Source organism: Anopheles gambiae, chromosome 3, assembly GCF_943734735.2.
Source record: "Anopheles gambiae chromosome 3, idAnoGambNW_F1_1, whole genome shotgun sequence".
Classification (NCBI taxonomy): Eukaryota; Metazoa; Arthropoda; class Insecta; order Diptera; family Culicidae; genus Anopheles; species Anopheles gambiae.
Window position 1 is genome coordinate 36,082,033 of NC_064602.1, and position 26,633 is coordinate 36,108,665.

General features: G+C 45.0%; 1 protein-coding gene across 50 annotated transcripts in view; it reads left to right on the forward strand.

The window, feature by feature from the left end:
• LOC1278927 (zinc finger protein 420) overlaps window positions 1-26,633 on the forward strand; it is a 70,484-nt gene that overhangs the window by 9,558 nt on the left and 34,293 nt on the right. For 20 of the 50 annotated variants that reach the window (XM_061656782.1, XM_061656803.1, XM_061656789.1 and 17 more), the window contains exons 2-16: window positions 2,908-3,773; window positions 11,365-11,625; window positions 11,702-12,120; window positions 12,204-12,301; window positions 12,375-12,437; window positions 13,137-13,527; window positions 14,503-14,686; window positions 16,396-16,479; window positions 17,422-17,505; window positions 18,339-18,422; window positions 19,261-19,344; window positions 20,116-20,199; window positions 22,215-22,298; window positions 23,705-23,788; window positions 26,082-26,165. In XM_061656782.1, coding sequence (XP_061512766.1) covers window positions 12,432-12,437; window positions 13,137-13,527; window positions 14,503-14,686; window positions 16,396-16,479; window positions 17,422-17,505; window positions 18,339-18,422; window positions 19,261-19,344; window positions 20,116-20,199; window positions 22,215-22,298; window positions 23,705-23,788; window positions 26,082-26,165 — 1,253 coding nt within the window. In that variant the 5' untranslated portion in view covers window positions 2,908-3,773; window positions 11,365-11,625; window positions 11,702-12,120; window positions 12,204-12,301; window positions 12,375-12,431. The remainder of the gene's footprint in view (window positions 1-2,907; window positions 3,774-11,364; window positions 11,626-11,701; window positions 12,121-12,203; window positions 12,302-12,374; window positions 12,438-13,136; window positions 13,528-14,502; window positions 14,687-16,395; window positions 16,480-17,421; window positions 17,506-18,338; window positions 18,423-19,260; window positions 19,345-20,115; window positions 20,200-22,214; window positions 22,299-23,704; window positions 23,789-26,081; window positions 26,166-26,633) is intronic. The other 30 variants (XM_061656788.1, XM_061656801.1, XM_061656818.1 and 27 more) reach the window with 21 other exon arrangements.

Here is a 26,633-nt window from a genome sequence, read left to right on the forward strand (position 1 = left end):
TACAATATTGCTTGCCTGCTGCCCCCGTGTGTCTCTGTGCATAGGAGAAGCGAGAAGTGCGCGTCGCCATTTGCCTTTTTTGCGTACCTGCCTGCGCTGTGCGCGCCCTTTAAGCTAGAGGTGTGTGGTGCATTTCTTGAGCATTAGTAGTGAGCCGCGGTGGCAGCGGGGCTGTGGTAAGCCGCGCGGAATTGACTTTCGATTGTCGGGTGCTGCCTGCCTGCCGACCCCCGAGGGAAAAGTCGTCTAGGAGTGTGTGTGATTTTGTTGTTGTTGTTTTTTTTTTTTTGTGTAACATGCTGCACAATTTCTTCCTCCCACTGCCTCTTCTCTCATAGCTCGTTCTTTTTTTTTGTTTTCTTTTTGGTATTTAAGAATAGAGGTGTGCAACATCTCGCTTTTTCGGGGCAAAAATGTCGGTGTGCTCTCGATGCGTTTTTGGAAAGGGGGGGCAGGGGTAATTACGTTGTGTGTGAAGCGTGCTGTTTGTGTGCCAGTGTGTGTTGATGAGCAAATCGCGCTTTGCGCTTGATTCTAATCCGCCCCGAGAAGGCGGTTGGTGGAAAGTGCGTTTTTCCTCCAAAACAAAGCTCCCTGCTTCTTTCTCCTCACTTGTGAGCATTTTCGATTGGTTCTAATATACTTTCTTTCTTACTTGATTGGTTTGAAATTTTGAATCTGATTTTGAAATTTAAATTAATATTGAATTTTTTATACGTTTTTGTGAAAATCGATAAACATTTTTCGTCCTTCTAATAATAATAATTAACATTTCTGCTAATTTCTTTGATTTTTTTTTTTCCTTTTTTCCCATTCTCACTCTCTCTCCCCCTCGCATTGGTCCACTCTCTCCTCCTTTGGTGGGTTGAATTTTATTCATTTTGTGTGCTGTTGCTGCTGGGGATTCGAGCGGAGGAAGAGTGTTTAAAAATAGATTTAGAATTTATATGTTACACACACACACACACACACACACACACACACACACCACCGCCTCCGTCACCGTCGCCACCACTACCACTAACCGTCTCTTGTACCTTCTTTTATCTGCCCCAGGGTGATGAGAGAGGGAGAGAGTGGAAGAAGACCTGTCTCGATCTCGTTTCCCAGCCCCTTCCTTAATTCCCTTCTTCATGCCTCTCATACCTCGGTTTTCTTCCTTGCTGTGAGAGGGTAAGAGAGAGAGAGAGAGAGAGAGAGAGAGAGAGAGAGAGAGAGAGAGAGAGAGAGAGAGAGAGAGAGAGAGATAGAGAGAGAGAGAGAGAGAGAGAGGTGTTGGGGGAAATGTTGGAATGAGAGGATTTTAATTTTTGAAAATAAAATGCCCCTAAAATGGTATTATTGATTATAATTCCCTACATTCAGAACAGTCGAAATGCGTTCTATATAATTCAAATGGGTAATTTAGTTCTATTTTCGAGGAATCCGATTGGGAAATTTAGATACTCTTCTTTAGTATCTCTTTCTTCATTTACACACATTTTAAAACTACCAATGACGGCCTTTTCCCAGCGTTTGTGTGTAGGTTTTTGTCTTATTTGAAAACGATTCTAATTTTATTGTAATGAAGTGTATTATTTGGATGAAGAAAAGTTTGAAAACGATTCGTTTTATCCCGTTGGCTTTTCGATCTTTTCTAATTACCAGCGGCCTTTTTCCAATTGCACATTGTTACCCATCCCACATATGGGAGAAGCGGGTGCAGCATATTACGACGCCCCAACCAGATGTCCATATGGGGGAATGTACTAAAAAAGCACAAAACCCCCGGGATATGGGATGCAATTGTGAGCTGAGTGAGCTCCTCACACAAACATTCATTTTCATTTTATTGCCGAAAAAGCATTAGTTGTTAGATTTTTCTTTTTTTGAAAATTAAAAGTAAAATTTTATCCACCACCACACCACCACCACCAAACATGGAAGCCATTATGGCGTGCGAGGAAACACACAGAAGAAGGGTGTGTGTGTGTGTATGTATGTTGGTTTTATACACAAGTGCAGTCCGGTTTGGGGTGGGGTCGTGTGTCTCTCGCGGGTGCCTGCTCTTGCTCTGCTTCGTCGTGTTTTTCCTCCCATCGTCATCATCATGGTTGCTGTGTCGCTCGTGAGAGTGAGAAAGAGAGCGCGCGTCACCACCAGTATTGTTGCTCTCATACACACACACACATTCATGCACGCACGCACAACCCTCCGCTGCCGGGGCTAATCGTCGTCACCAAACCCGACCGACCGACCGATGAGGGTGATTATTGGAATCGTTCGCTCTCTCATTCTCTTTCCCTCACACACACATTCTGCTAGAGGGGGTTGGAAATAATGTAGAAGAAGCATGGGTTTTGGAAAAGAAGACGAGGGTTGGCAGCAGGAGGGCCCCCATAGAAACAGACACATAAACATTATATGAGCGCACCACCACCACCACCAACCGTCACCACCATCGCCACCATTTTATGCTCTCCTTGTCGTCGTCGTCGTCGGGGTAGGGGGTTGAGGCTGCACAAAGAAGGCAGCCTACGGGGTACGCTGCAGTGTTGGCTGCGGGAACGCGTTTTTCTCGGATCGGTTTTCGGCGCTCTGCTCTCTTTCCTCTTCCTTTTTCAGTTTTTATCAATTCTTTTTCCTTCCCTTACCCACACCCCCTACCCTGCCGAAGGGGTAGAAAAAGACGATGATGGTGTGGTGCTCTTGAGGAAGGGTGTACTGCACCCGCATATCATAAACCATGAAGTCATTATCCAGTGTGCATTGTCAATTGAAGCAAATAGTAAAAATGCATTTCTTTTGGGGTTTTATGATGATGTTGTTTTTTATTTTTTTTTTTTTGTTTTTAAATGTCAATTTTTACTAATATTTCGCTCTTTCTCTCTCTGTCTTTGTGTGTGTTGTGTGCGATTTCTTTTGCAGAAAGTGCAGCGGAAGCTAAAAGCTAAAACCTACACCACCACCACCGCCATCATCTTCATCCCCCCTTTTGTGTGTGTGCGCGTGTGTGTGTGTTGGGGCGCGTAGCGCTACGGCGACGACGAAGACAAGGAGCAAGGAGAGGTGTGTGCAAGTGCATTTTGTTTTATGAAATTTTCCACTCCCCCTCCCCCATTGATTCCATCATCAACCAGCAGCGCCATCTTCTCCCAGTGAAAGTTGTGTGTACGTGTGCGTGCGTGTGTATGCGGGCGTGCTTTGGTGTGGATACAGATGCAACAACTCCTCCACATCGCCGCCGCCTCCGCCGCCATCTTCCGCCAATTCCGCCGGAATAGCGTAAAAAACTCGCGCGTTTAGTGAATTGTTTTATTAAAAATATTTGCGGGCGACGTGCGTTTTTGGGGTTCTATTTTTTGCTTTTTGGTTTCGCCGCGTGTGTTTGCGTGTTGTGAGGGAAGGGTAGGAAGAAGAGGATTGTTTGTGTGTACTGCAGTTAAACAAAAGTGCATCTCTCGTGCATTCACTTTTTGCGCGAAAAGCCCGCGCGCGCGTGTGTTTTTTTTAGTGAATAAGTGGCGCAAAAAGAAAGAATAGTATAATAGTGTCGTTGCGTGTGAGGAATTGTGCAATCTAGTGTTTTTTTGTTTTTTTTTACGGTGGGAGTCACATCTCCTTACGCATCAAAAAGTGGAGGCCGTGTGTGTGTATGTGTTGCTGTTCTGTTCTGTTGCATCCTTCTCTTTCCGTGGAGAACAGGGACGAGAAGAAGTGTTTCAAAGGATTTTGTGCAGTGAGGGAGAGACGCGCGATTTCATAAACAATAACACACGACACACACATAACCGGTGAGTGAAAGTGTGCACTTTTGATGCAGATGCTAGGCGGGTTGATGGATAAAGGAAGGGAGTCGTGTGTGACCTTGAAAAAATATCTCTAAATAATTTAATAGAATTCGGAGAAGACCGGTTAAATCACGCCGTTAATAATGTAATGGAATGTATAATGTAATTTATGATTTAAAAAACTCCGGCATAATTTTGTTCAAAACCGAGTTTAAAAACAAAAATCATAATTTCCCTTCTCCAAAGACAGTACGCAGCCAGCTGCAGCCGAAAACAGACACGCAGCCATTGCACCCGCTGCTGCTCCGTGCCGATCGGGGTACATACAGTCATCTCTTTCGCGCATTTCATTGCCCACTGCCTCTCCCTGTATCGCATCACACACACACACACGTGCCCGTGTATGCATTAAACGCTTCGTCGCGTCCCGCGCGCTCTTCTCTCACTACCACACTACCATCCCCCGCGGGCTTGTGTGCGGTGAAGCGCGTCGCTGTGTGTGCTGCGCGTTGATCATGCATGTAGCAGCACATCGAAGCGCCGCTACCCACCACCACCACCATCATCTCGTGCACACATACACATGTGTGTGGATGTAGGTGGGCGCTGCTGTTATGTTTTGTGTAGTAGTGCTGGCAGCCCGGCGGTGTAGTGATGGTGATGATGGTGGTGACGGCGGAATATATCGCGGACGCGAGCGAAATGGCTGCCGCCGCGTCGCTGCGGTTTCACGGGAACGGGCGCGCGCGTGCCTTCCTGCTGTGGCCACCACCAACCATCCCACCGTCTTAGGAAGCGGGGAGAAGAAGATAGCGCATTTTAAATCGACAATTTATATTGCCGGTCCACCGCCCGCAGATCAGATCGGTGCAATTTTGTGTGTGTATTTTTGCATTACATTTGTTCACTGTGCTGCAGTGAGCAAATATGCAACACATTTAAAGACACATTTTTATTGATAAAAGTGCCTTACAATGTTTAAGGCATTTTGCAATTTTGATCCTTAGCATCATTATTGCATTTTTAAGATTGAACATTTAAATTCGCTGCATCATCCAATATGGACTGTGGACATGTTTTCAACGAGAACAAGGTTTGATTGATCCGGTGGTCGGGGTCATCCATCCGAGACGCGATAACTGGTATGATCTGTTTATGTTTTTCATTAACACACACGCGCGCGGTCTCAAGTGGAAGATGTCAACGAACTATGTGATGGCTTGCTGTGTTGAGTTTATGTCAATAAAAGCAGCACTGCACTGTGACATACTTTAGCAAGAACAGTAGGCTTTGATCGGGTTATTTTTAACTTTTTAATTACAAAATAATTTAACATTCAACGTATCTTCCCCCATGAAAGACGGATTTGAAAGGATTATTTCTTCTTATCCTAACATTGGTTCTCTGACACTTTTCAAACCCCTTCGTACTGCATTTTGAAAGGAAAGAGTGGAAAGCTTTGATTAAGCCCTTTAAGAGACAGGGAGCGAGAGAGTATGCATTAAACACTTTTATATGTAAATCGCGTGTCAAAAGGAGGGGAGGGATTGTATCTGGATCATGCCAACGACCAATGTCACAAGCTGCACATCGTGACAAAAGTGAGAAAAGAGCATCAATCCGACGGCGATGCGTGTGCCGATGATGATTAGGATACAGGAGATGAAGGTGTCTCCGATACAAAGACGGTCACCTTTTCCACACAAAAAAGCGAACACTCAAAGCAACAGAGACAAACGGTGCGCGCCAAGTTTCAAAACAAAGAGTAAGAAAAAAAGGCTGGCTTTTCGAAAAGGGGGTGTTAGAAGTAAGGGAGCTCTCCCCTCCAATCGCTCATCCCGTGTCTAAATGCGCGAGTGGGTGAAGATGGGTGAGCGTGTCCAAGGGTTGCTGCTGCTCCCCGGCTTTTTTCAGTTTCTGGAAGGAAGGAAGGCAGGGAAAAGCTTTATGTGGGGGATGGAGCCTGCTTGACTTGCTTGCCCTCCCCAATAGTACGATGAGTGGGGTGTTAGGGTGTGTTTAGGGGTTAGGTTCGCCGACGTCTTGAAGTTTGTTTTGTTTTGCTTTTTGGGTTTAGCGCGTTCCTCTCGCTCTTGTATGTACGTGTATGTGTGTGCATGGGGGAGTTATGCCCGCGCGTGGGTTGTGTGTTCTCAAATGCTGTGGCGGAGGGGGGAGGATGCTGATGGTTTGTTGGGTAAGGCTTATTCAGCACTTTTTCAGCAGCGAGCGCCCCCATCGTGTGTTTATTATTATAATCAAAGGAAGGAGGAGGATGATGGTTCTGAAGAGGTGTCACGGGGGGGTCACACCGGTTCTTAAAAGTTGGTTTTGGGTGAAGAACAATACTTTCTCTTCTCTGGAGGATTTTGGAGCTCGGGTGTGCTGTTGGTGTGCTGCCATTCTGAAAGAGGAAGGACCATTGCCATTCTGAAATAATCGACAACAAAAAAAGGGGAGACACAGACAAAAACCATTTCAAATCTCAGCTTTTTTACTTCTTGTTGAATGGAGTCTGTTTTCCCCTCCCATTTGGGGTTCCTCTGGGTTAGGGCTTTGTATTCGGGCAATGTGTATATGTGTTTGCTTCTGCGAAGCAGATTTGAATAATGTGTCACTGTTTCATTTCGTTTCCCATTTTTTCCCCATCATCATCTTTGCAACGAGATTTTCATCGATTGGAAGTCGGCAAAAAAAATGCTTTCCTTTACATTATTTTAAATAATTGTCATTTTTTTAAAGGATTTAAAATTTGTCATTTTTTTTGTATTACAATGTGACAGCAAAATTATATCGGATTCTGAGCTAGAAACAAAAAAAAAACTGTGTTACAATTAATGGATGGCAGCAGCTAAAAATGCGCGATATCAATCAATTGATGGGTGTGTGCGTGTGTGTATATGCGATATGTTTCAATGCAGAAGCAATCAACCAATGCGCACTAAAATAGCACACACACAAACCAAAAAAAAACGCATTTTTATGCATGAAATGCGTATAAAGTGTGATGGTGGAGAAGCATAGAGTAAGAGGACGGCGAACTGCTATGGGCGGGAGAAGGACGGAAGTACCAAAGGGCTTTTAGCAGAGCAAAAAAGGAAGACGAGAGAAGAACGATCGCGCAAGCAAGCCCCCCGCCGGCTCGAAAAAACAATGGAACAATAAAGTTTTGCGAGAACAATAAGTTGCCTCCCTCTCCCTTCCTCGGGTGCGACAAACAGCACCACACACACACACGACACGTTTGGTTTCATTTGGGAAAATCCGAGTCGTCGGGGCGGCGTGTTGTGTGTGGAATGGGAAAGATGGAGGGGGGGGGGAAGAACACACTTAGGGGGATGTGATGCTGAAACATGTTTTACTGCTGTGTGGGGCGTGTAAGGAAGAAGAGGAGGAAGGGGAGCATGTCCTTTGGAGCGTAAAGTGAACGAAAAAGCGCGCGATCCAATGGGGGGGGGGGGGAGGAACGCGCGCGGAAAACACAAAAGCCACAGCCAGCAGTGTGGAGGAGGAGAAGAAGATGGAAGCAAGAGAGGAGGAGGTACACCAGAAACGAAATAAAATCGTTGTAATGTATTTTGGATCCAGTTTTGGATATATATGGGAAAAGAGATGGAAGGAGGAAGAGGAGGAGTTTGAAGGGTGCAGCGAGGGGCGGCAGGGGGCGTCACTCTTCCAAGTAATCACAAAAGAGCGACCCCTGCTGCTGCTGCTGCTGCTCCATCCCTTAAATGGTTTGGTAGAGAAGGGTGAGAGAGAAAGGGGGAGAGCATGACAAAGATGGATCGCTTTTAGCTCGCCTCTTTCTCTCTCTGTCTCGCTCTCTTTCGTGCTCTTTTTCTCATTTATCGCTTGTCGGTAGAGGATGGGCGGCCCCGTGTGCACGCCGCACCCTACCCGCTCCCCTCCCCTTTTATGGGGAGGGGTGGGTGGGGCCTTTTTGTATTTTATTTCCAAGCCGCCTCCCCGCTGTGATGAATTACTTGTTGTGGGGGGTAGGGGGAATGAGGTTGGTTGAAGGGAGGGAGAGAGAGGACGGCCGTCTCTTGCTCGGTGGTGTATTTTACCATTTATCTCCCGCTGTTCGTCACTGTGTGTCAGTGTGTGTGTGTGCTGTGTGAGTGAGTGCGTTAGAGCGAGACAGAAACAATCCTCCACCGTCGTTGGGAGGGAGGAGAGCTGGTGGGGAAGAGTATTTTGTGGTCTTTTTTTGGTGTGTGTGTGAGGAGGCAGAGAACGAGTGAGAAGGCGGGTGAGGACAGGAAATTAAAAAAATCTATACCAACTCTCCACCATCTTCTACATCCATCCGCGCCTCCTTCAACGGAGGGTGGTTTGTTGTTGCTTCTTTGCCGATTTGTTGTGTTATGCTCCTCTTTATGCCGTGTGCGCGCCACGCAGAGTTTCGCGGCTTTTTTTTGCGCGCGCGTTGAGGCGAATTTTCGCGCGCCCGCCAGCTCCACACACACACACGGACACACACGGGCACACGACTCCACACATCATTTCATCTTTGCATTTTCCTCTTGTGATGGTTGCAGTAACTACATTTTCCTCTTTTGGGTTTGAGATTTTGGGGACCGGTTTTTGTGTGTGTCTGCTGCGCCTTGTGGCCGTCGATGGTTACATTCACACATACACAGTACAAGGGGTGAGTTTAATCGACCGTCCCGTGTGTGTGTGTGCGAATCGGTAATTGAAATGAAATTGCAAAGCGCTTTTTCATGACTCTCTCGTTCGTTCCAATCCAATCGAATCTTTATTACAAACCATGGGGGGTGGGTAGAAAGGGGAGAGAAAGCGGGTTTCTTCGTTCGTTCTTTTGGGGCCGCCGACGCTTTCCCGCGCTTTACGCGATCGATCCAACTTTCTTGGCCCCAGCGGGGAAACGGGTGGAGGAGGATGGTTATCTTGCGCCATTTTTTTGTTGTTGCTTCTGCCTCTCCTCGTGTGTGCGTGATGCAGTTTGTGCTGAAATTGATGATAAGCAATTATTAATTTTGCGCGCCTTTTCTTTGTGCTGCGTTGTGTGTGTGTCTGTGTGTGTGCACGCCTTCCATTACTTCGTGCACTGATCGATCTGATGTTGCATGTACAAAGGGTTAAAATTATGATTGTATCGTATAAACATTAATTTAACTGGTTGTATCATTGTCCTCTATATTAAATATTTGAAATTGATTTATTTTTTTTTAATTCTTTCAAATATTAAATAAATTGTAGAAGAATTCCTCTTGGTGTTATTAATAATTTATTTCCCATGGAATTCCGGTTAAGGAACAAAACTCGTAAAGTAAACCAAGAGCACTGAAAACATAGGACAAATCTCGCCACATGACTTTCGTATACTCCAACTCATCTGAGCACAATAATCTGCTCCCCAGCCTACTATATCACCGCCGCCACCATCGTACAGCTTAAGAAAGCTACAAAACGAAGAAGAGGCTCTCCTGTTGTTTTGGCGCCAACAGCAAATTATGCATCACAGCATGCTTCTCAAACCGCCGACGGGCGACGGCGGCAGCCCCACGTGTCCTGTGCGCGTTGCATCCCCGGGAATATACCCCTATCCACCCCCCCCCCCCCCCTCATTCATCTGTTGATTCAACGAGAAAATGTACAAATTCACGCAGTGCTTCGGCAGCGGGTGGAAATGTATCAAAAATCGTTTGCGCGACGAGCGCGCCGCATACACTCGATGAATGACATCATAACGCCATCGACACGTGCGCTTTTGGCGGATTCCAAAACAAACATCTCCCCATGGGCCGCCTCCCGGTAACAGGGCAGCGGACAAGGCCAGCGCGCATCATAGTAGCATATGTTGCTACTTATCCTAATTTAACGCATCCCGCGGGGGAGACAACGCAATCTTCTCGCTTGCTGCTCCTCCTGTTGCTTGCTGCCGCGCGTGTATTGTTAAAGGGATGCAACAGTGCGCGCGACGACAAACCGTTCATGTTCTTCGTTCCATGTGCACCACGTGTGCAGAATTTGTCCGAGAGAGAACAACCCGCGCAGGGTGGTCGTCCCGCCTGTGTGTGATGTGATGCTGATTCTGAACGATTATTGAGATTTCCGTCCGGCTCTAAGTTGGCGGTTGTTGCGTTGGAGCAGAGCGCCCGCCATCCTTCGCTAGAAGCAGAGAGCGAGAGACAGAGCGAACGATAAAGCCCAAGTGCAAATCAAGAAAGCCAGAAGTGTGCGGCTTCATCATCATCATCCCCCTCGTTGCTCGTCGTGTATGTGTGTCTCCGTGTGTGTGTGTGTTGTGGGAGGAGGGAATAGGATTGTGAAAATATGCGCGCAAGCGTTTTCACTCACCCTCTCACCCCCCTAACAGACAGTTTGTACGCTGAAGAGAAAGAAGAGAAGAGGTAGTGTGTGGGGGGAACCGTCATGTGCCGCCGTACGCGACAGAAAGAGAGGGAAGTAAAAGCGCTCTTGATATGGCGGTGGCGCGCATGCTCATTGCTCCCCGGCGAATGAGAAATTGATCAGCCAAAGACGGTGACGACGACGATGGGTGGTCCGGCTTCAAATTTGCTACCCCTTCAGAGCGAACGCCTCCTCCCCATTATTGCTCTCCCCCTAATGCCGGTTGCAAAGCCGTCTGTATGTGTGTGTTTGTGAGTGGCGGTGGTGTTAAGTTCGCGGTTTGGCGCGCGCAACCCTTCTCGGGCGGTATTGCAATAATAATCATCCATTTGCCGGTGTGTATATGTGTGTGTGTGTGTGCCTTCTTTCTCGTCCATGTTTGGTTTGGACGCGGCTCTCTCCTTTTACACCCTCCAAGCTTAATGCCATCGTTCGGTGAACGGAGGGAGGAGGACACACCATTATTACCGGTCCACGACCACCCAACCTTTGATAATGCTTTTACTGTGTGGTGTGGGGTGGAAGAAGGTAACACCCTCCCCCCCCATCCTCCTCCAACACCCGGCAAAACGGACGAACCGGTGTGCGGTGGTATTGTTGGATGTGTGCGGAACCGGCATTTTGCTTGCGCTCGCGCGCGCTCTTTCTTTTCTCTCTTTGTTCGTTCGCTCTTGACGCGCGCGATTGCCGCTGCCGCCGCCGCCACTTCGTAATAGCCGCGCGCAATAGAGAAACCCGTCGTCAGCCGGGCGGCCGGATGTTTTATAGAAGGCGCGCAAACTTTGGCGCGCGCGCAACCTTTTGGGTGGTGTTCGGTTTTGGGCACCAACACACACTTTTCGAGCATGATGATGGGTCGTTAAAGCGAACGTGGATAGGAGGAGGAAAGACTGATATGATATGTGGGGTGGTGCACACAGACACACACGTCTTAGGTCGTCTCTTCCACCTACGAAATACCGGTGGTACGATTTTTTTCTTCTTTTGTATTTGCTCCATTCGACAAGGTGTGGGGTTAAAAATTGGCGCGAAAACGTTCGGCTTGGTTTTGCCTTTTGTTTGCCTGTTTAACGAAGTGTCTGTAGAGCTTGCTTGAGAGTGTCAAATGTATTTGTTTTAAGTAACACAAACACGATTGAATTATAAAACAAATTATTATTTTTTTTTTTACAACACTGTTTGACTAATTGTATTTCCATTCCTTCTCTCTTTGCAGTTTGATATAATCAACCGCGTGTGTCTGTCGTGTGCATTTTTTACTTACAAAAAAGCCTCCCCCCGTGTCAGCACCAGTGGCGCACCAATGAAAACACTCAAAGTGTTTCGGGCCAGCTTGTTGGAATCGGGCGCGTTAAGTAAAAAGGCAACAGCAGTAACCGCCACCAGCAGCAGTAGCAGCAGCCAGCGGCGGCATATCCAATCGTAGATTCGATTGATGTGATTTTATTAGTTTTGTAATATTTTATTATATATCCAGGTAAGTTGGGTTTACCAAATGTTCCTCACCACATGACTAACATTTCCTCTTTTCTCCTCCTTTCCTGTCCTTGCAGATGATCTCACAGACGATTGCAGTGAAGAGTAATAATCCCACCGGCAGTAGCGATACGCTGTGTTAGTTTGTGTGCTAAAGCCACACACACACATATTGTCCTTGCCCCCAATACTAACCCGTGATAATCGTGTTAGCGAGGGCCACTACTATACCATCCCTGTGCGAACGGTTCTCCTTCCCGCGTTCTGTGCGTTCGCACCTTCGCGCATCTGGTATAAACACTGGTGTGTGAGTGAGCTTTTGTGTGTGTCCTTTCGCGAGAGTAGGACCGGCGGCGCCGGCCCACTCTTCCCATAAAACACCCCAACAACCCCCTTTCCGGGTAGCTTTACCCGTGACCTTTTTCCGGTTGGCGCGGCAGTTCCGGCACCAGCAGGTGTTGGAACACAAAAGGCGCCATCATTCCTTCCACAATAGGTAAGTTGAGGGGGAGGAGGCTAAGGCGGTGGCGTTGGGGATTTACTAACTTTTTCGGCATTGCTCGCACTCGCGTTTTACAGGGTCGTCACACCTCACCAACCTGTCTGGCCCTGCTGCTACTCATAGTAGCAGGGGCAGCACAGGTCACCTTCCTCCACCCCCGGGGTCGCACCTTCAGGTAAGAACGAAGAAAAGCTGCCTGCTGCACACTGGCAATTCCGTTTGCTAACTCCTACTTACCTCTCCTCCAGCAACTCCACGGGTCTGGAGTCCTTACGGATCATACAAAATTACAGTATTTGGGCAACATGCAGGTAAGTGTCTCCATGTGTGTGTGTGTGTGTTCGTTTGTGGACACCAGTGCTGTAAAATGTCACTGAGAATGTCATAAAAAATATGACTGAAACAAAATTCATGTCAGCGTCACATCCTCAATTGTGATAATCAGAGGTGATACTCAAAATGATTGGTGTGACCCATCAATACATGCTTCGTGACATTTTTGGGACCATCGTTTGATCAGTCACTATGTCATTTTTTTGTACTATAATACCACCGACAGAGCATGTCGTGACCACCAAGTGAGTGATGAAGAGTTAGGTGCTAAAAAATGTCAAAAATGTCAAAATGGAGTCACACCTCTGATCATCTAAGTTGTGTACGTGAGCTGATTTGAGCTTCGTTTCAGTCGTGAGTGTTGATGACCACGGCAAGCACTGTTTTCACAGCTAGAAAAAGCCATGATTATGCTTTCGACGGCATTAAGCTCAGCTTGTCAGTCAAAGTATCCGGTTTGATTCAAGCACTCGCACGTCGCGTTCGACTTGTCATGTCGCACTTTCATTGACTGTCAACAATGAGAGAATCAAGCTACCACGGATATGTTCTTTTTTTTCGTTGGAGAACATCTCATGATGCTCATGTGACATATTTTGCAGCACTGGTGGATGCACACAGCAGGAGTTCGTTTATTTCAATTGAATGGTGTTTAATAATCGTTTCTTCCCGCACAGGTGCATCCCGCACACAGTGGCAGCGGAGGGCATCATCCGCCACCGCCGCCCACCCAGGGACCGCCCCAGTCCGCCCATCCGCCACCGCCCCAGCCGATCCCGATCGTGAAGCCGGAGTTCAAGGTGCCCCCGATACCGGCCCACCTGATGGATGTGCGCGGACCGGACGGTTCGCTGGTCAAGATCAACATGCCGGAGCATCACGATCCGAGCAAGCCGCCGAACAACGTGGAAATGCTGAAGGTGAACATCGAGGATCTCAGCCAGTTTCTGTCGTACCACGAGGTGTTCGGCAAGCTGCCCTCCGACATGCTGACCGGCCCGTCCGCCAGCCTAGTGCCATCATCCTCCACCAACACCGCTACGACCAGTGCGCATAGCAATGGTAAATGTGAGTCACCCCCAAGAAAAAACACACATGCCAAACCGTCCTTTCATTTAGTGTGCCACATTCTCCCCAAGTGGCTTTTGTTTTTTTTTTGTAGACGTTGTTATTAGTAGTATTTTTTAGGACGGGGTTGCTGTTGAGTGATGTAATGTACTCGCCTGAAATGCTGATCGTTTTAAATTATTTTTAAACTACTTTTAATTACTTTACTTTTTAATTTCTGATTCCAAATTACAATTGAAAAAAGCATTTCGAGAGCGAATCCTTTACACTACTACTAAAACGTCATCGATCATTTTAGTATTAATTATTTATTGTAGTTGTAGTTTTTAAATTGTATGAATGCATATTATACCTGTTTTCATCATCTCTTCTTTAACCAAGAGAAGATTAGACAGTGTTATAATATGCATCGATGATATTATAATTATGGAAAAGAAAGCACTAGCGTGAATCAAATCTCAAAGATATCTTCCTTACGAGCTTATTTTAAAACATTTTTGTATAAAAGCAAAGTTTTCTGTTTTCTAAACTGTTAACTTTGCAGATGCTCGCGCTTGATGAGCCTCATCTTGATATTGTGTTTGGTTTCTGTAACTAGCATTAGATTTGGTCGTTTATTTTTTGTTTTAGACTGATGTTTTGTAGACTTTCTTTAGTTAGACTATTGATGGATCGTGTCACATTTATCTAATTGTGTGTTTTCTCTCTCTCTCTCCCTCTCTTTTCTTTTTTCTCTTTTTTGCACTCGAACGAAAACGCAATTCGCAAAATGGATTCATTTTCCATACGGTTTTCGTCGTGTGGTGTGTATTGTGTGTAATGTGAAATTCACATTTTGTCTGGCGATTTCCCGCCCCTCTATGCAATTATGTGTGTTTTCGGGTAAAACGAACCGACGTTTTATCACCCCTCCCGCTCGCTCTCTCTCTCTCCCATGAAAATGATACCCAAAAAAAAAAAAAAAACAAAAAACAGTAAATCACATCCGTCCGGGGCCTACGGGCGAATCTCCATTCAAATGTAGCTACTGCGCGAAAAGCTTCACCCGTAAGGAACACCTGACTAACCACGTTCGCCAGCATACCGGTGAATCGCCTTACCGATGTCCGTACTGCGGTAAAACGTTCACCCGAAAGGAACATCTAACGAACCATGTCAGGTGAGTGTTGCTGTGTTGCTGTTGATGCCGATTTTCTCTTTGACAAGATCCCCAAAAACAAAACAAACAAACAAATCCTCCCTTAAAAAAAAAAAAAAAAAAAGACTACCCAAAAAAAACACAAAAAAAGAACGAATGTTTTGCTTCCTAATGCGAGTTCTTCTCCTCTACCACCACACCTCCCCCCCCCCTCCCCCTTTCATCCGTTCCCGTCAAATCTTTCTCTATCTCTCTTTCTCTCTGTGTTTCATGAGGGGTTTTTTTTATGTGTGTCGAGAAACCATGTGCGTGCAAATTTTGTTCGTCTTTTCGAAATTGAGAAAGCACGGTTGCGTGTGATGAACCCCAAAATGTGTGTGTGTGTGCTAGCATACAACCGAACAACCGCGGCGTGTGTAATGTCCGCGACACATGCACATACACACGGAAGGACATAGGCGCGCGCCTTTTCTTCTGTCTGTCTGTCTGTCTTTCTCAGTCTGGGTGACGAGCGTGTTACTAAACTACTTAAAATTAATGTTTGGAATTTGTACATATTATTAAGTTAACATGTTTTTTTTTGTTAGTTCAATTGACTCAAACACACACGCTACACTACAAAAGATTGACATTTCTTCAGAGAATCATCCTACCTTTACAACACTTATTTCTCCTTCCATTTTGCTTCCTTCGTTCCTTGTGCGTATTCCGTGCCTTTCGGGAAAAAAGTTCCTTTAAAATTGTAAATAATTCATACCCCATCCTTTAAGTGCTCTGCGTCGTCCTTTTCGTGTCGAATCTGTCGAATTTAATATTAACCGATTGTTGGAAAAAGTTAGGATTTCTACAAAGGGTACAATATCGTCATCACAGTTGACAAACTCCTCCTCCTGCGTCCTTACCGTGATTTATCCGTTTTCGCTCATGTCCGTTCCCCATTAGCCGTACATTTGTGGGGCGGGTAAGATTTTCGACCGTGGACTGACGCTAACGGTGGAAATGGCCGGAACAGTAGCCGCTGGGGGGTACGGTGCTGCCGGGCCCGCAGGTCTTTAAACGTCGCAGGTCTCTGCCTCCGTTGCGTTGGTTACGATTGACGGGTGGCCGCCAGGGTTAAGCGCTTCACGATCCGTTGGAAATAAACGTCATTCTGTCCGTGCAGCAGCATCCTAGCAACCAGTGCGCTGTGAGAAGCAGGTTCCATTCCCTTTTGTCTGTCAGTGGCTTCCGTGGGCTGGTGAGGCATTTTTCGCACGCTCTCTGGATTTTGAAACAAAAGTAACAAGTTCAAGTTCCCTGAAAACAAGTTCGTGAGTAAAGTAAACTTTCAAAAATACACTCGCCCTGAAGCGCGCAATACTGTAAAACTCAATGACAATCCTCCTTTTATCGACTACAACACACACTTTTTGCGTTTCGTGTGCGTGTGTGTGTACCGTCACTGTTTCGTGTTGTCCGTTTGTTGTGTGTTGTTGGCAAACCTGTGTTGTTACAATTAAAGTGGTCCCTTTTACCATTCGCGCACACTTGTCACCTTTTTTTTTCTTCGAAACTCTTCCGCTGCTCGTTTGATGTGTGTTTGGGGGAGGGCGTAATGCAAGGAAACGGCCATTTTTTTTCTCTAATAGAAAAACAGAAACCACCAAATATCCAAGGATATCTTTGATTGATTCACGCTGTTTCTCTCTTTTCCCTTTCTCTCTCTCTCTCTTTGTATCTTCCTCGAACAGATTGCACACAGGCGAAACACCCTACCAGTGCACATACTGCGGGAAGAAGTTTACGAGAAAAGAACACCTTACCAATCATGTCAGGTGAGAGAATGCTTCCTTTTCTTCTTGCTATTGATTGCTTCCATGTTTTTTGGGGGAGACACTTTTTATGTGTGTATGATGTGTGAAACAAAAAAAAAAAACCGAACCCCGGTTGCGCCCCCTGCCCGCAGCACACCCTCCCATCTCATAGGGAGAGGAGAAGAGCCGCATTTTTTTTTGCTTTTGTTTCCGGTAGAACTGAATTTTCTACGAAACAACACCCAAATGGCGCTCCAATATTGCATCTATTGTTTCGGCTTAAACAAAGAATCAAAATTACTCTTTTTTTTATAAAACGAATTATTCGGTTTGTGGCTCTCTTTTGTCCCGTGCGTATATGGGGGACGCTGAGGAGAGACATATGAGCGGTGGAAGGAAGTGAGAGATTAAGAAAAAAAGATGAACTTTTGTTCCTTCCAAATATCTGTTCCATATGTTTAACCCCTCCTTTGAAAATGAAATTGGGAGGGTGGTGCGATACACGGGGTCGTTAATTTGAAAATCTGCAAAAATGCAACAACAAAAATCATAAGATTCATTCCACAAATATTTCATTAAATTAATTTTTGTTGTTGATGCAATGAGGAATTCTCATTCAATAACAAGAAAATCCCACCATTCCTCCTTTTCTCTCCCCCTGGGGGCATGCTTTGGTTCCAGTCATCCTTTCGTGGACAATTGGACAGTTTTCTAATAGATGCTTTTTTGTTGTTTTCTCTTTTCTCTTTTCTATTTTTCATCGAACTCTTTATCCTTCCCGATGCCACTGCGTGCTGCTGTGCTGCCGCCTGTGTAAAAATATCGATATATCTGTCTCACAATCATTTACAAAACTGTACTGTCAATCAACACCACGTCACCAATATTTACCTCTGAATCGAAATGTGCTATAAACACCGCCCTTATCACTCTCAATCCTTTTACACATATCAACCGATGCAGATTGCATACCGGCGAAACTCCATTTCAGTGCACTTACTGCGAGAAGAAGTTCACTCGCAAAGAGCATTTGACTAATCACACGAGGTGAGCGATTGTTTCATGTGTTGTTTAGCTAAACAGACAGAGAAGCGTTTGTTGTTCCTTGGAGTTACCTCATGTGCCTTCAGCAAGAGGAGATATTGAACACAACCTATCTTGAAATTATTGCAGATTTTCGATTCTTTAACACCCGCTTCCGGTTCCCACGGCAGATGTAAAGATATATCTTTATACAAACAACCAGTTAACTTTTCAGCTCATCATCAGCGTTAATATTATCAACCCTGAGGCGCGGAGACACTCAGTTGTGTTTACAATAATGTCCTAATCAAAACTTTCCTTTACAGGATGTACAATGGTGTGCTGCTACTTGATATATGAAAATTGAACATTTTTCTGTGAAATTTTGGTGGTAATTTAAAACATCAAAGAGAGGGATTTATTATGCACTGCTCTGAGAAGATATGCCGGAATTTTGTCATTCCTAACCGTGTGTGCCGTGTCCTCCAAAATGGTCGAAAATCTTACCCTTTCCCCCCCCCAGTATGTGATGTCTCGCTTCAACGTTGAGTGTGTGCTGTTCACGTTACATGAGTTCTAAGCTTGTCTCACTTTCACCCATTGATCTCTTCCCCAAGAACTTCTGCACAGTCGTTTGATTAGTCGATTCGTCCAAAGGCAGGCGGAGGTTGTATCTGGTTGTTTGTGTTCCTCGGTTCTCTAGAATCCTCTCTCGCTCTCTCTCTCTCGTGTCCGTTTGGGTCGTCCGTCCAACAAGTTGTGTTCGTACTAGGAAGCACTCGGTGTGTTTGTAACAACGGTAGTGTTTTTTTTGTGTACTAATCCAAAACCATACCGCTCTTCATTCTTCTCGACAGGTTGCACACCGGCGAGACTCCTTTTCAATGTTCTTACTGTCAGAAAAAGTTCACGCGGAAAGAACATTTAACAAACCACGTCAGGTGAGCTTTGATCGCTCAAAGTTACCAAGCCCACACACTGAAAACACTCCCGAAGTTCCTCCGATCATCCTTATTCCTTGCTCCTTTCTCTGCTACGAATGCATTCCCAGTTCTTAATATCCCGCCGGAGAGGAATTTCCCTTCGTTGTGACATACTTCAAATCATCTATGCAGATTAAGCCGCCCGTTCAGTGTTTGATGAGTGGTGCCGTCGATCTGCTTTTTCCTCCAAGTTTTCCCACATGCCATGGGATGGATTCTTGGGGGGGAAATATGAATGCTCGCAACGTATAGGAGGTCTCATACGGAGGCCTCAAACCTTGAGAAGGAATCAAAGATTAGAAGGGTAGCGATTAGCACGCTGCTTCAAAAGTTTTTGATAAATTGGCAGTATGAGACATACATTATAGTCACTCTTTTGCTCTATGATAGAGATACCCTCTTGTACTTCCAGTCCGTACAATACGGCAATCCACACACATAACTCTAGTCCGAAGCGCGGTGTATGTTCCTTTTTTCCGTGTCGGCGCAGCGGCTGCGGTGGTTCGGTTTGTTTGTTAAATCCTCGAAGCCTAGAAGCTTCGGTGCAAGCTTTCATATTTTCTCCCAATCCGATCCCGAGAATATTCCTCCTTTTTTGTATTCCATTTTACTTTGATCCTCCAACCAACTCCAACTCCTTATTTCCATCGTGTTTTCAATGTCCCCCAACTCCCCATGCAAAACTATTAAATTGGAGCAAAGCTTAAAAGCGATGACCCCCTACCCCCTGTGTGTGCCCTCCTTCCAAGTGGCGGTGTTACTAATGAAAACCATCCTGATCTCCCTTCTTCGACAGGTTGCACACCGGCGAGACACCTTTTCAGTGTTCTTATTGCCAGAAGAAGTTCACTCGCAAAGAACATTTAACGTACCACGTCAGGTGAGCTTTGATCGCTCCAAGCGTGATGGCATCACCTCTCTTTCCCCCAGAATGCGTCGATGCCATCATGTTTTGTGTTGCGTTTTGTTTACCCTTTACACTTTATCAGTTATCCATCCAGTTACGCTCTCCTCCAGAGCATCTGCCGCGAAGAAGTAAAAATGGCGGCAAAACACGTCCTTGCGAAAATATGATCGATCTCTCTGAACAAGTTTAGACAATAACAAACAAAAAAAAAGAAGAAAGTAGAAAACCAATCTCTACTAGCGCGCTCGGGGGATATGTGTGAGAGAGTTGTGATCTTCTCGAGTACTGCCGGTTTTTGCTGTTTTGGCTTAGTCCTTGGATCAACGTGCTGGTTAAGCGCAGTTAGTTTTGGAGCTATTATTACTATCAGCAGGCAAGAAAACGTTTCCATGTTAAACTGCAGTGTTAATAGAGGGGCAGTCAGAGTAAAACCATTCTGCTTCTTCAACTAGCGATTGCTTTCGAGTAGTGGGTCTTTCATATTTTCAAGAGGACGGGTTTGCGCTCCGTTTTTTAAAACTTCAAACAATGTGTGCCCGCCTTTTAGTAATAAAACATTCGCACCTTTACTATACTACCATCGAACGAGGAGACGAATGTTTGAAACGGAGCTGTGTGCGTGTGCTTGCCTATTTTTGCCTCATTTTTTGGCAACACTTCCGCACACACCTCCCCCCACCCTTCCTCACGCAAAAAGTCTATCCTAATCTAAAACAAAAAATCCCACTCTCCCTTCTTCGACAGGTTGCACACCGGCGAGACTCCCTTTCAATGTTCTTACTGTCAGAAAAAGTTCACGCGGAAAGAACACTTAACGAACCACGTCAGGTGAGCTGATTGTTGATCGCTTTCATTTATCTTTTCCCTCGTCTGTCTCACGTGCACACACACTCACACTCTGAAAAGAGTTACGGAAAAAAACAAAAAAGAAAGCTACTTTTTCGCTCTTTTGTGCTCTGTTGCGATGCGATGCGTACTCTTCCATGCTACGCAGGGTTTCCCGGTGGTGGTCACGCGTACGCATCGCACGCCTTGGTGGCGGAACCGTATTTTCGTTCTGAACCGAAGAAAATTGGCTACCAAAATGAGAGAGTTTCATTTTGTGCGAGGAAAGAGAGTAGTAAGGTTTAGCAGTTGAGGAGGAGAAGGAGGAGCAGGAAGAGGTCGATTGAAAGGAAAAGCGAAGGAAAAGGGAGGAGAACGAAAACACCCCTCGATCAAAAGTAATGGTGAGATCGCATCGTCTCTGGGATGTAGAAGTCAGGGAAGAGAAAGGAAAACGACTAGGCGCCTCCATCTCTCTGTTTGTTTCTGCTGCCGGGTGCTGCCGCTGGCTGTTGCTGCTGCTGCTGCTGCGAAGAGTATAGTAGGAAAGATTTGGATTTGTTTTGTTTGCTTTGCAAGAGATACACGCGCTAATTGTTGGCGCGAGATGTGTACAGTGCAGGGAATACGGTTGAGTTCGGCATGTTGAAACTTTAATGCTTAAGAGCGTTTTTAATCCAAAGGCTCGTTTAACGCACATTATATCGTAACACAATGCAAACCAATTTGCAAGTGTGTTTGCAGTGGTAGTCTCAATTTCGGATTCATGTTTAAAAACCACATGAACACGGAAGTCTTAAACGAATGCAATATGCGGGAAACGTTGAAATACAACTCCCGACAGCCGGATCTCTCTAGTCGTTGAGCCCATTTTGGCTGCAAACTGTGCTTTTCCCCTGCGAAAACATATCTAACAACATAGGCAACAAAAGAAACGCACTTCTTTCACACTTGCTCTCACTGCAACACACACAGGACAGTGGGGACAGGACAGTAGTAGTTCGTGCCGGTGGTGAAGGGCGGAAAATTGTATCCTTCCCGAACGGGGAATTTCATCAGTGGGGAAAAGGTTTTTCATCTTATCGGTCTTTTGTTTTCGTAGGTCTATACATGCTTGAGGTCGTCCCCAGAGCCTATTCCTGTGTGCAAGCAATATGCCCATTGATTATGATGCCTTCCAACAACAGGCACACACTCACACGCGACAGTCTTGTATATCCAGAATATGTGGTTGCTGTATATTTCTACCAAAACTACCAAGCACAAATGATCAATCATAATCCCCATTAGATTGTTTTCCTCGAAAAGGCTTGGGTACAATTTTCTCCCCGGAAACACCTCTGCGGCGGCGGGGTGACAATTTGACGCTGCGGGCGCACAAACTTCTCTTCTTCGAACGAAGACGCACCCAGAGCACCCACACGCGGATGCAAACAAAACAGGAGAAAAGGTGTTGTTCTGTTTCTGGTTTCTTTTTTGCTTCTCTCTCTCGGGTTGCGATCGTGTTTTTCATACTTTTGATGCTGTGGTCTGAACTTGAAGAACGTGTTGCGCTCTTCCACCTTCACTTTTTATTTCTTCTTCGTCCTCTCGTTCCCGCCCCTCCGCCCTCTGCTTCTCCATTCTCTGTCGCTAGAGTTGTTACTCGTCTGTCTTTTGCCACGTGGTTGTCGAACGGAAACTGCAGTAGTAGTCGTGTGATGGAATGACTTAAAAAAATTAGGCTTTTGGGTTGCCATCATCATACAGCGGTTTTTGTTTATGAAAAAAAGACCACAACACAACTCAACCATTTTTCGTGATGGCAATTTTCTTCTGTAGAACGAGTGTTCGTGTTTTTGCCCTCCAAAACAGACTGTGCAAAAAGGCATTGTTTTTGTGTTCTCTTTCGCTTGTGGAGTGTGCATTCGCAAATGCAAACTGAATCGTTTAATCGAAAAACTCGTTTCTTTCTCTCACCAATTACCGCTACCCCCTTCCCTTACATCCCCTTCATCGTTCAACTCCCTATCCAACAGGTTACATACCGGCGAAACTCCTTACCAGTGTACCTACTGCGACAAGAAATTCACTCGCAAAGAGCATTTAACCAACCATGTCAGGTGAGAGAGAGATCGTGTGCCGGCCCCCTCTGTGTGTCGTCCACCACACCCCGTGTTGTGTCTGTTTTCGTGAAACCGTTCCTCTCCCCCTTTACGTACAGCAGGTTATTAGTGTGCCTCCGCAAGAATATGTGTCCCTGTGGGTGACACCAACGGTGTAGATCCTTCTTGGTTCTCGTAGTAAAGCGTTTTAGAGAGTAGCCCGCAAACTCGTGGGGCCTCCTCTTGGGTTCTCCCTTCTTGTTGCCCAAGTCTTCTTTTGACGAAAGCCACATTAAGAAATTCACTAGATCGCTTGAAAAGCCAATCAGACTTGTTTGGATGATCACTTTATCCCGATTCTTAACCTCTTGTTCGTACAAATTGTTCGATGATACAGCTTCTCTCGATAGTGAATGTGATTTGCTGCGATGGTTCCCGAAATGTAATGTTTTTTGGAGGGTTTGGAACTCGTTTGTGGTGTACTACTTTACCCGCTTCACTTCCGGTAGCAGTACCTCCATCGCCCCGCCGATGGTCTGTAAAAGAGTGTTGTTTACTTTGTGTCCCACGCGAACTAATGACAGTTATATTGGGGTTGGGTTTAATTCTTACTATTGTACAAATTTTTATCCAATTCCACCGGACAGTTTGAAATTGGGTTTTAAGGGATTAGTCACGGTATAGAAATGGAGGTGTGTTAATTAGTATATCTTGCACAATTTCAAACACTATTTTAAGAAGTAGCACACTGTCCCGCAATGGCTAAGTAGCGCAAAGGGTGCTGGTTTAGAAGAAGATGTAACTATTTAACTACTTTTTGCACATCCTTTTGCAGAAATTACACTCAAGGCAATAATATAGGCGGCCATGTACATGCTTTACAGTGAAGAACATGTTGTTGTGTGTAAAGCCTGCTAATAATGTTTACACATTGGGATTTCAAAATTTATACAATTTTGAAACAAATGAGTTTTGACAAAATAATTCGTTTAACGAAAAGGAACTTCAACAATAATACCCTTGAATCTGTCATTATAACTTATTAACAACACCCAACCCACGCGCGATAAACAGCAGTACTGCTTCGAAGCCTTCCTCCTCATATATGCCCCGAGAACAAGCAAGAGCAAAGCAAATCAAACCAAAAAGCATAAAGATTTAAATTTTTAGACCCGACGGAGGTGGAGATCACTTCTTTCTTTTTTCTCCCGCCTGCGACAAAATAATCCGTTCGCGGCGCGCCCACCCTCCCCCATCTCCGTTACCGAATGTTGTTGGTGTGTTTGTTTTTAATTAATGTTGTGTCCCATTGTTTTTTCTCTCCTTCTCTTTCTCTCTTTCTTCTCTCTCTCTCTCTTTATCTATCTTTTTTCTTACATATTTTTATACATATATATGCTCTCAACCCGTTAATCCGAAAACAGAATACACACTGGAGAGACTCCCTATCGGTGCACGTATTGTGAGAAGAAATTTACCCGAAAAGAACGTTTAACGTATCACATAAGGTGAGCGCGCTTTGGCCAAAGCACACACCGCTTCGATATTTTAACAACGAACCTTCTGCTCTATATTTATACATTTACTCTAAAAATTGCCCACAACTACTGATACTACCTACTACAGTGATAACTTACTCTTCTATAGCTGAGAATCCTTTTTTTTGTTTGTTTTTTCTTCTTCTTAGAAGCAAAAGTACATTTACACACAAAGCAAAGCCTCCTTTTTTGGGTTTCTTTCAATAACTGGAGATATATGGTGGTTGTAGTAGTAAAAATTGTTTATACAATTGGTACAAACAGAAACAGAAATAGAGTTTAAGTTTATTTGAAGATTCTTAACACGTCAAGAACAACCGCACGCTTCATAAAATGATCAAACTTCTTTTTGTTATTTTTTGGCATTTTTGTTTTAATTTTTGCGTGTCCCCTACCATAACAAACCGTTTACAAACTGTGTGTTGTGGCTGCAAAGTTTGACGGACGGAAACACTCCAGAAATTATGTTTATTGGTTTTGTTTTTGTCGTTTTCATTTTCGGACTGCTCTTAATATATATATGACCGCAAAATGTCTGTAAAAAAACAATACAGTTAATTTTTCGTCCTCCATATGGAACGGATAAGATTGAAGGCTTTGATGTGTCGCGTTGCGTTTTCTTTCTCACAAAGCACCGTTATAAGAGAACCGCCCATTATTCGGCAACATTTCCTCCCCCATTTCGGCATAAACGGACCAACAATTGAACTTCAGTAAAGGCACATACCTTTTTAGCTAAAACAACTCACACCTATTCATCAAGTTTAATGTATAAGTTGTCACTGTTCCTCGTGTGACACGACCCACATTCAAAATTTATCAAACCTTTATTTAATGCAATATAATGCAAAACGATTTGGCCAACAAAGGGTCTAAATCAATACAATTCGCTTTGCATGTATTGATCCGCCGAGGAACTTTTATGATACGTTTTGAAACAATAAACAACGATGGGCGGGTGTGTGGGGGAAGCCTCTGTGTCTTTAAAGAAGTGAACATTCAAAATTGAACAATTCCTCTCAAAATTCAAAATTATATTTGGGCACTATATTACTTATTAGCAAGGAAAGCAATGGGAAAATTGAAACACAACACAACACATTCGGGCAGTAGCGTTTACACCAACAAGATTGCGAAAGTACGAACAAGAACGTACGAACCAAGAAGATCCAAACAGTTTCGTTTAACGATTTTTCCCTCTGTCATTCTTGTGCGTGGAAAGAGAAAATTATTCCAAACTCAAAATTACAAAATTATTACAACACACTTTGTTTATGTTACCACCTACTCAACTCGATTCTGAGTTTTATGACGCGTGTGTGTGTTAACAAAAAAATCTGTCTATTAGATTGGTTTCTTATTTTATGTTAACCAGGGTGAAATGTGCCTGCACTTACACATTGGTGAATGGTTAGCCTAGGAAAGGAACTTCAATAGTATTGTTTTATGTTATCTCTCCTCCTTGGTTGGTGTCTGGTGTGTATATAACACCGCGAACATACACACACACAAACTTCCACACCCTTCTGCAAATATAACCCGTCTTCTAAAACTTTCTTAGGAACGCAGAGAAAAACAGAAAATAAAGAAAGAGGATCGAATCGGGCGTGTACAAACGCTTTCGCGTGTTCGTCGCAGAGACACACTCACAATGCACATGCTATGGCGTCCTGTGCGGCTGTACTTGCGCCCAGCCCTCGTCTCGCTGCGAACGATCGTAAACGATTTCCACGATAGCTTTTTCAACGTGTTTTTCTTTCTTTTTCTTCTTATTTTCTTCCTTCCCCGATTGGGTTGCAAATCCGTGTGCGCGCACAACAACGACAAAAACCCTCGACAACGCGACCATCCGATCGATCGGGACGTGAAAACCGTGTGAAACCCGCAATGTTTGAACCACTCGTCGTTATCTGCCGACATCTGCCGACCCGTTTCCAAATGTCCTTTCTAATCGTTCCTGGAACCCTTGCTCTCATTGTGTGTTTGTTTGTGTGCTTCGGGGGTACGGGTGTCATCAACAATCTGCTACTACTACGGCGCATCATCTCCCCCAACTGTGACACTCACAAACACACAAATTCATCTAAATTTCCCTTCATCCTATAATTTTGCCCATCATCATCAACAACCCACGATCCTTCCTTCCTCTACCAATCACGCAACGAATGTGTTTTCATCGGCGGCATCAACAAAATACGCGCGTACGCAAAACATACGCGCCAAAACGTGTGTGCGTGTGTCACGTGTGCTAAAATCGATCTAGATGGCATACGGGAGAGACACCGTACCATTGCACGTACTGCGAGAAAAAGTTCGCCCGCAAAGAGCACCTTACTAATCACGTCAGGTGAGAGTCCCACACACGTATACACACACACATACCCACCCAAAACACACACACAAACCTCTACGGTACACCCCAAAAGAATACACAACATAAAGAGGCGCGCGCGCTTTACCAACGGAGTGTGTACTCTGCACAAAAGAAGGACGACTCCAAAGTGTCTGTGTGTGTGTGTCCTTTATGACGTTACGTTTGTTTGTTTGTTTGTTTGTTTGTTGTTCAAAATGATAATAAGAGATGATGTATTCGAGCTCTTCACATCTCCTCTTGCTGCTGCTACTTCTCCTTTATCATACGCCTCCCCCTCACGACTGCTCCAATAAGAGACAGAAGAGAAGAAAGCGCGTGTGGGCGCCAATGCACACAAATGAACAAAGAAAAAGAGAAACATTTTCCCTTCCACACTCCCTTCACGATCCTCCCTTTCCTTCATTCTTACTATTGTGTCACTCTGCGCCCGGAAGAACCGAC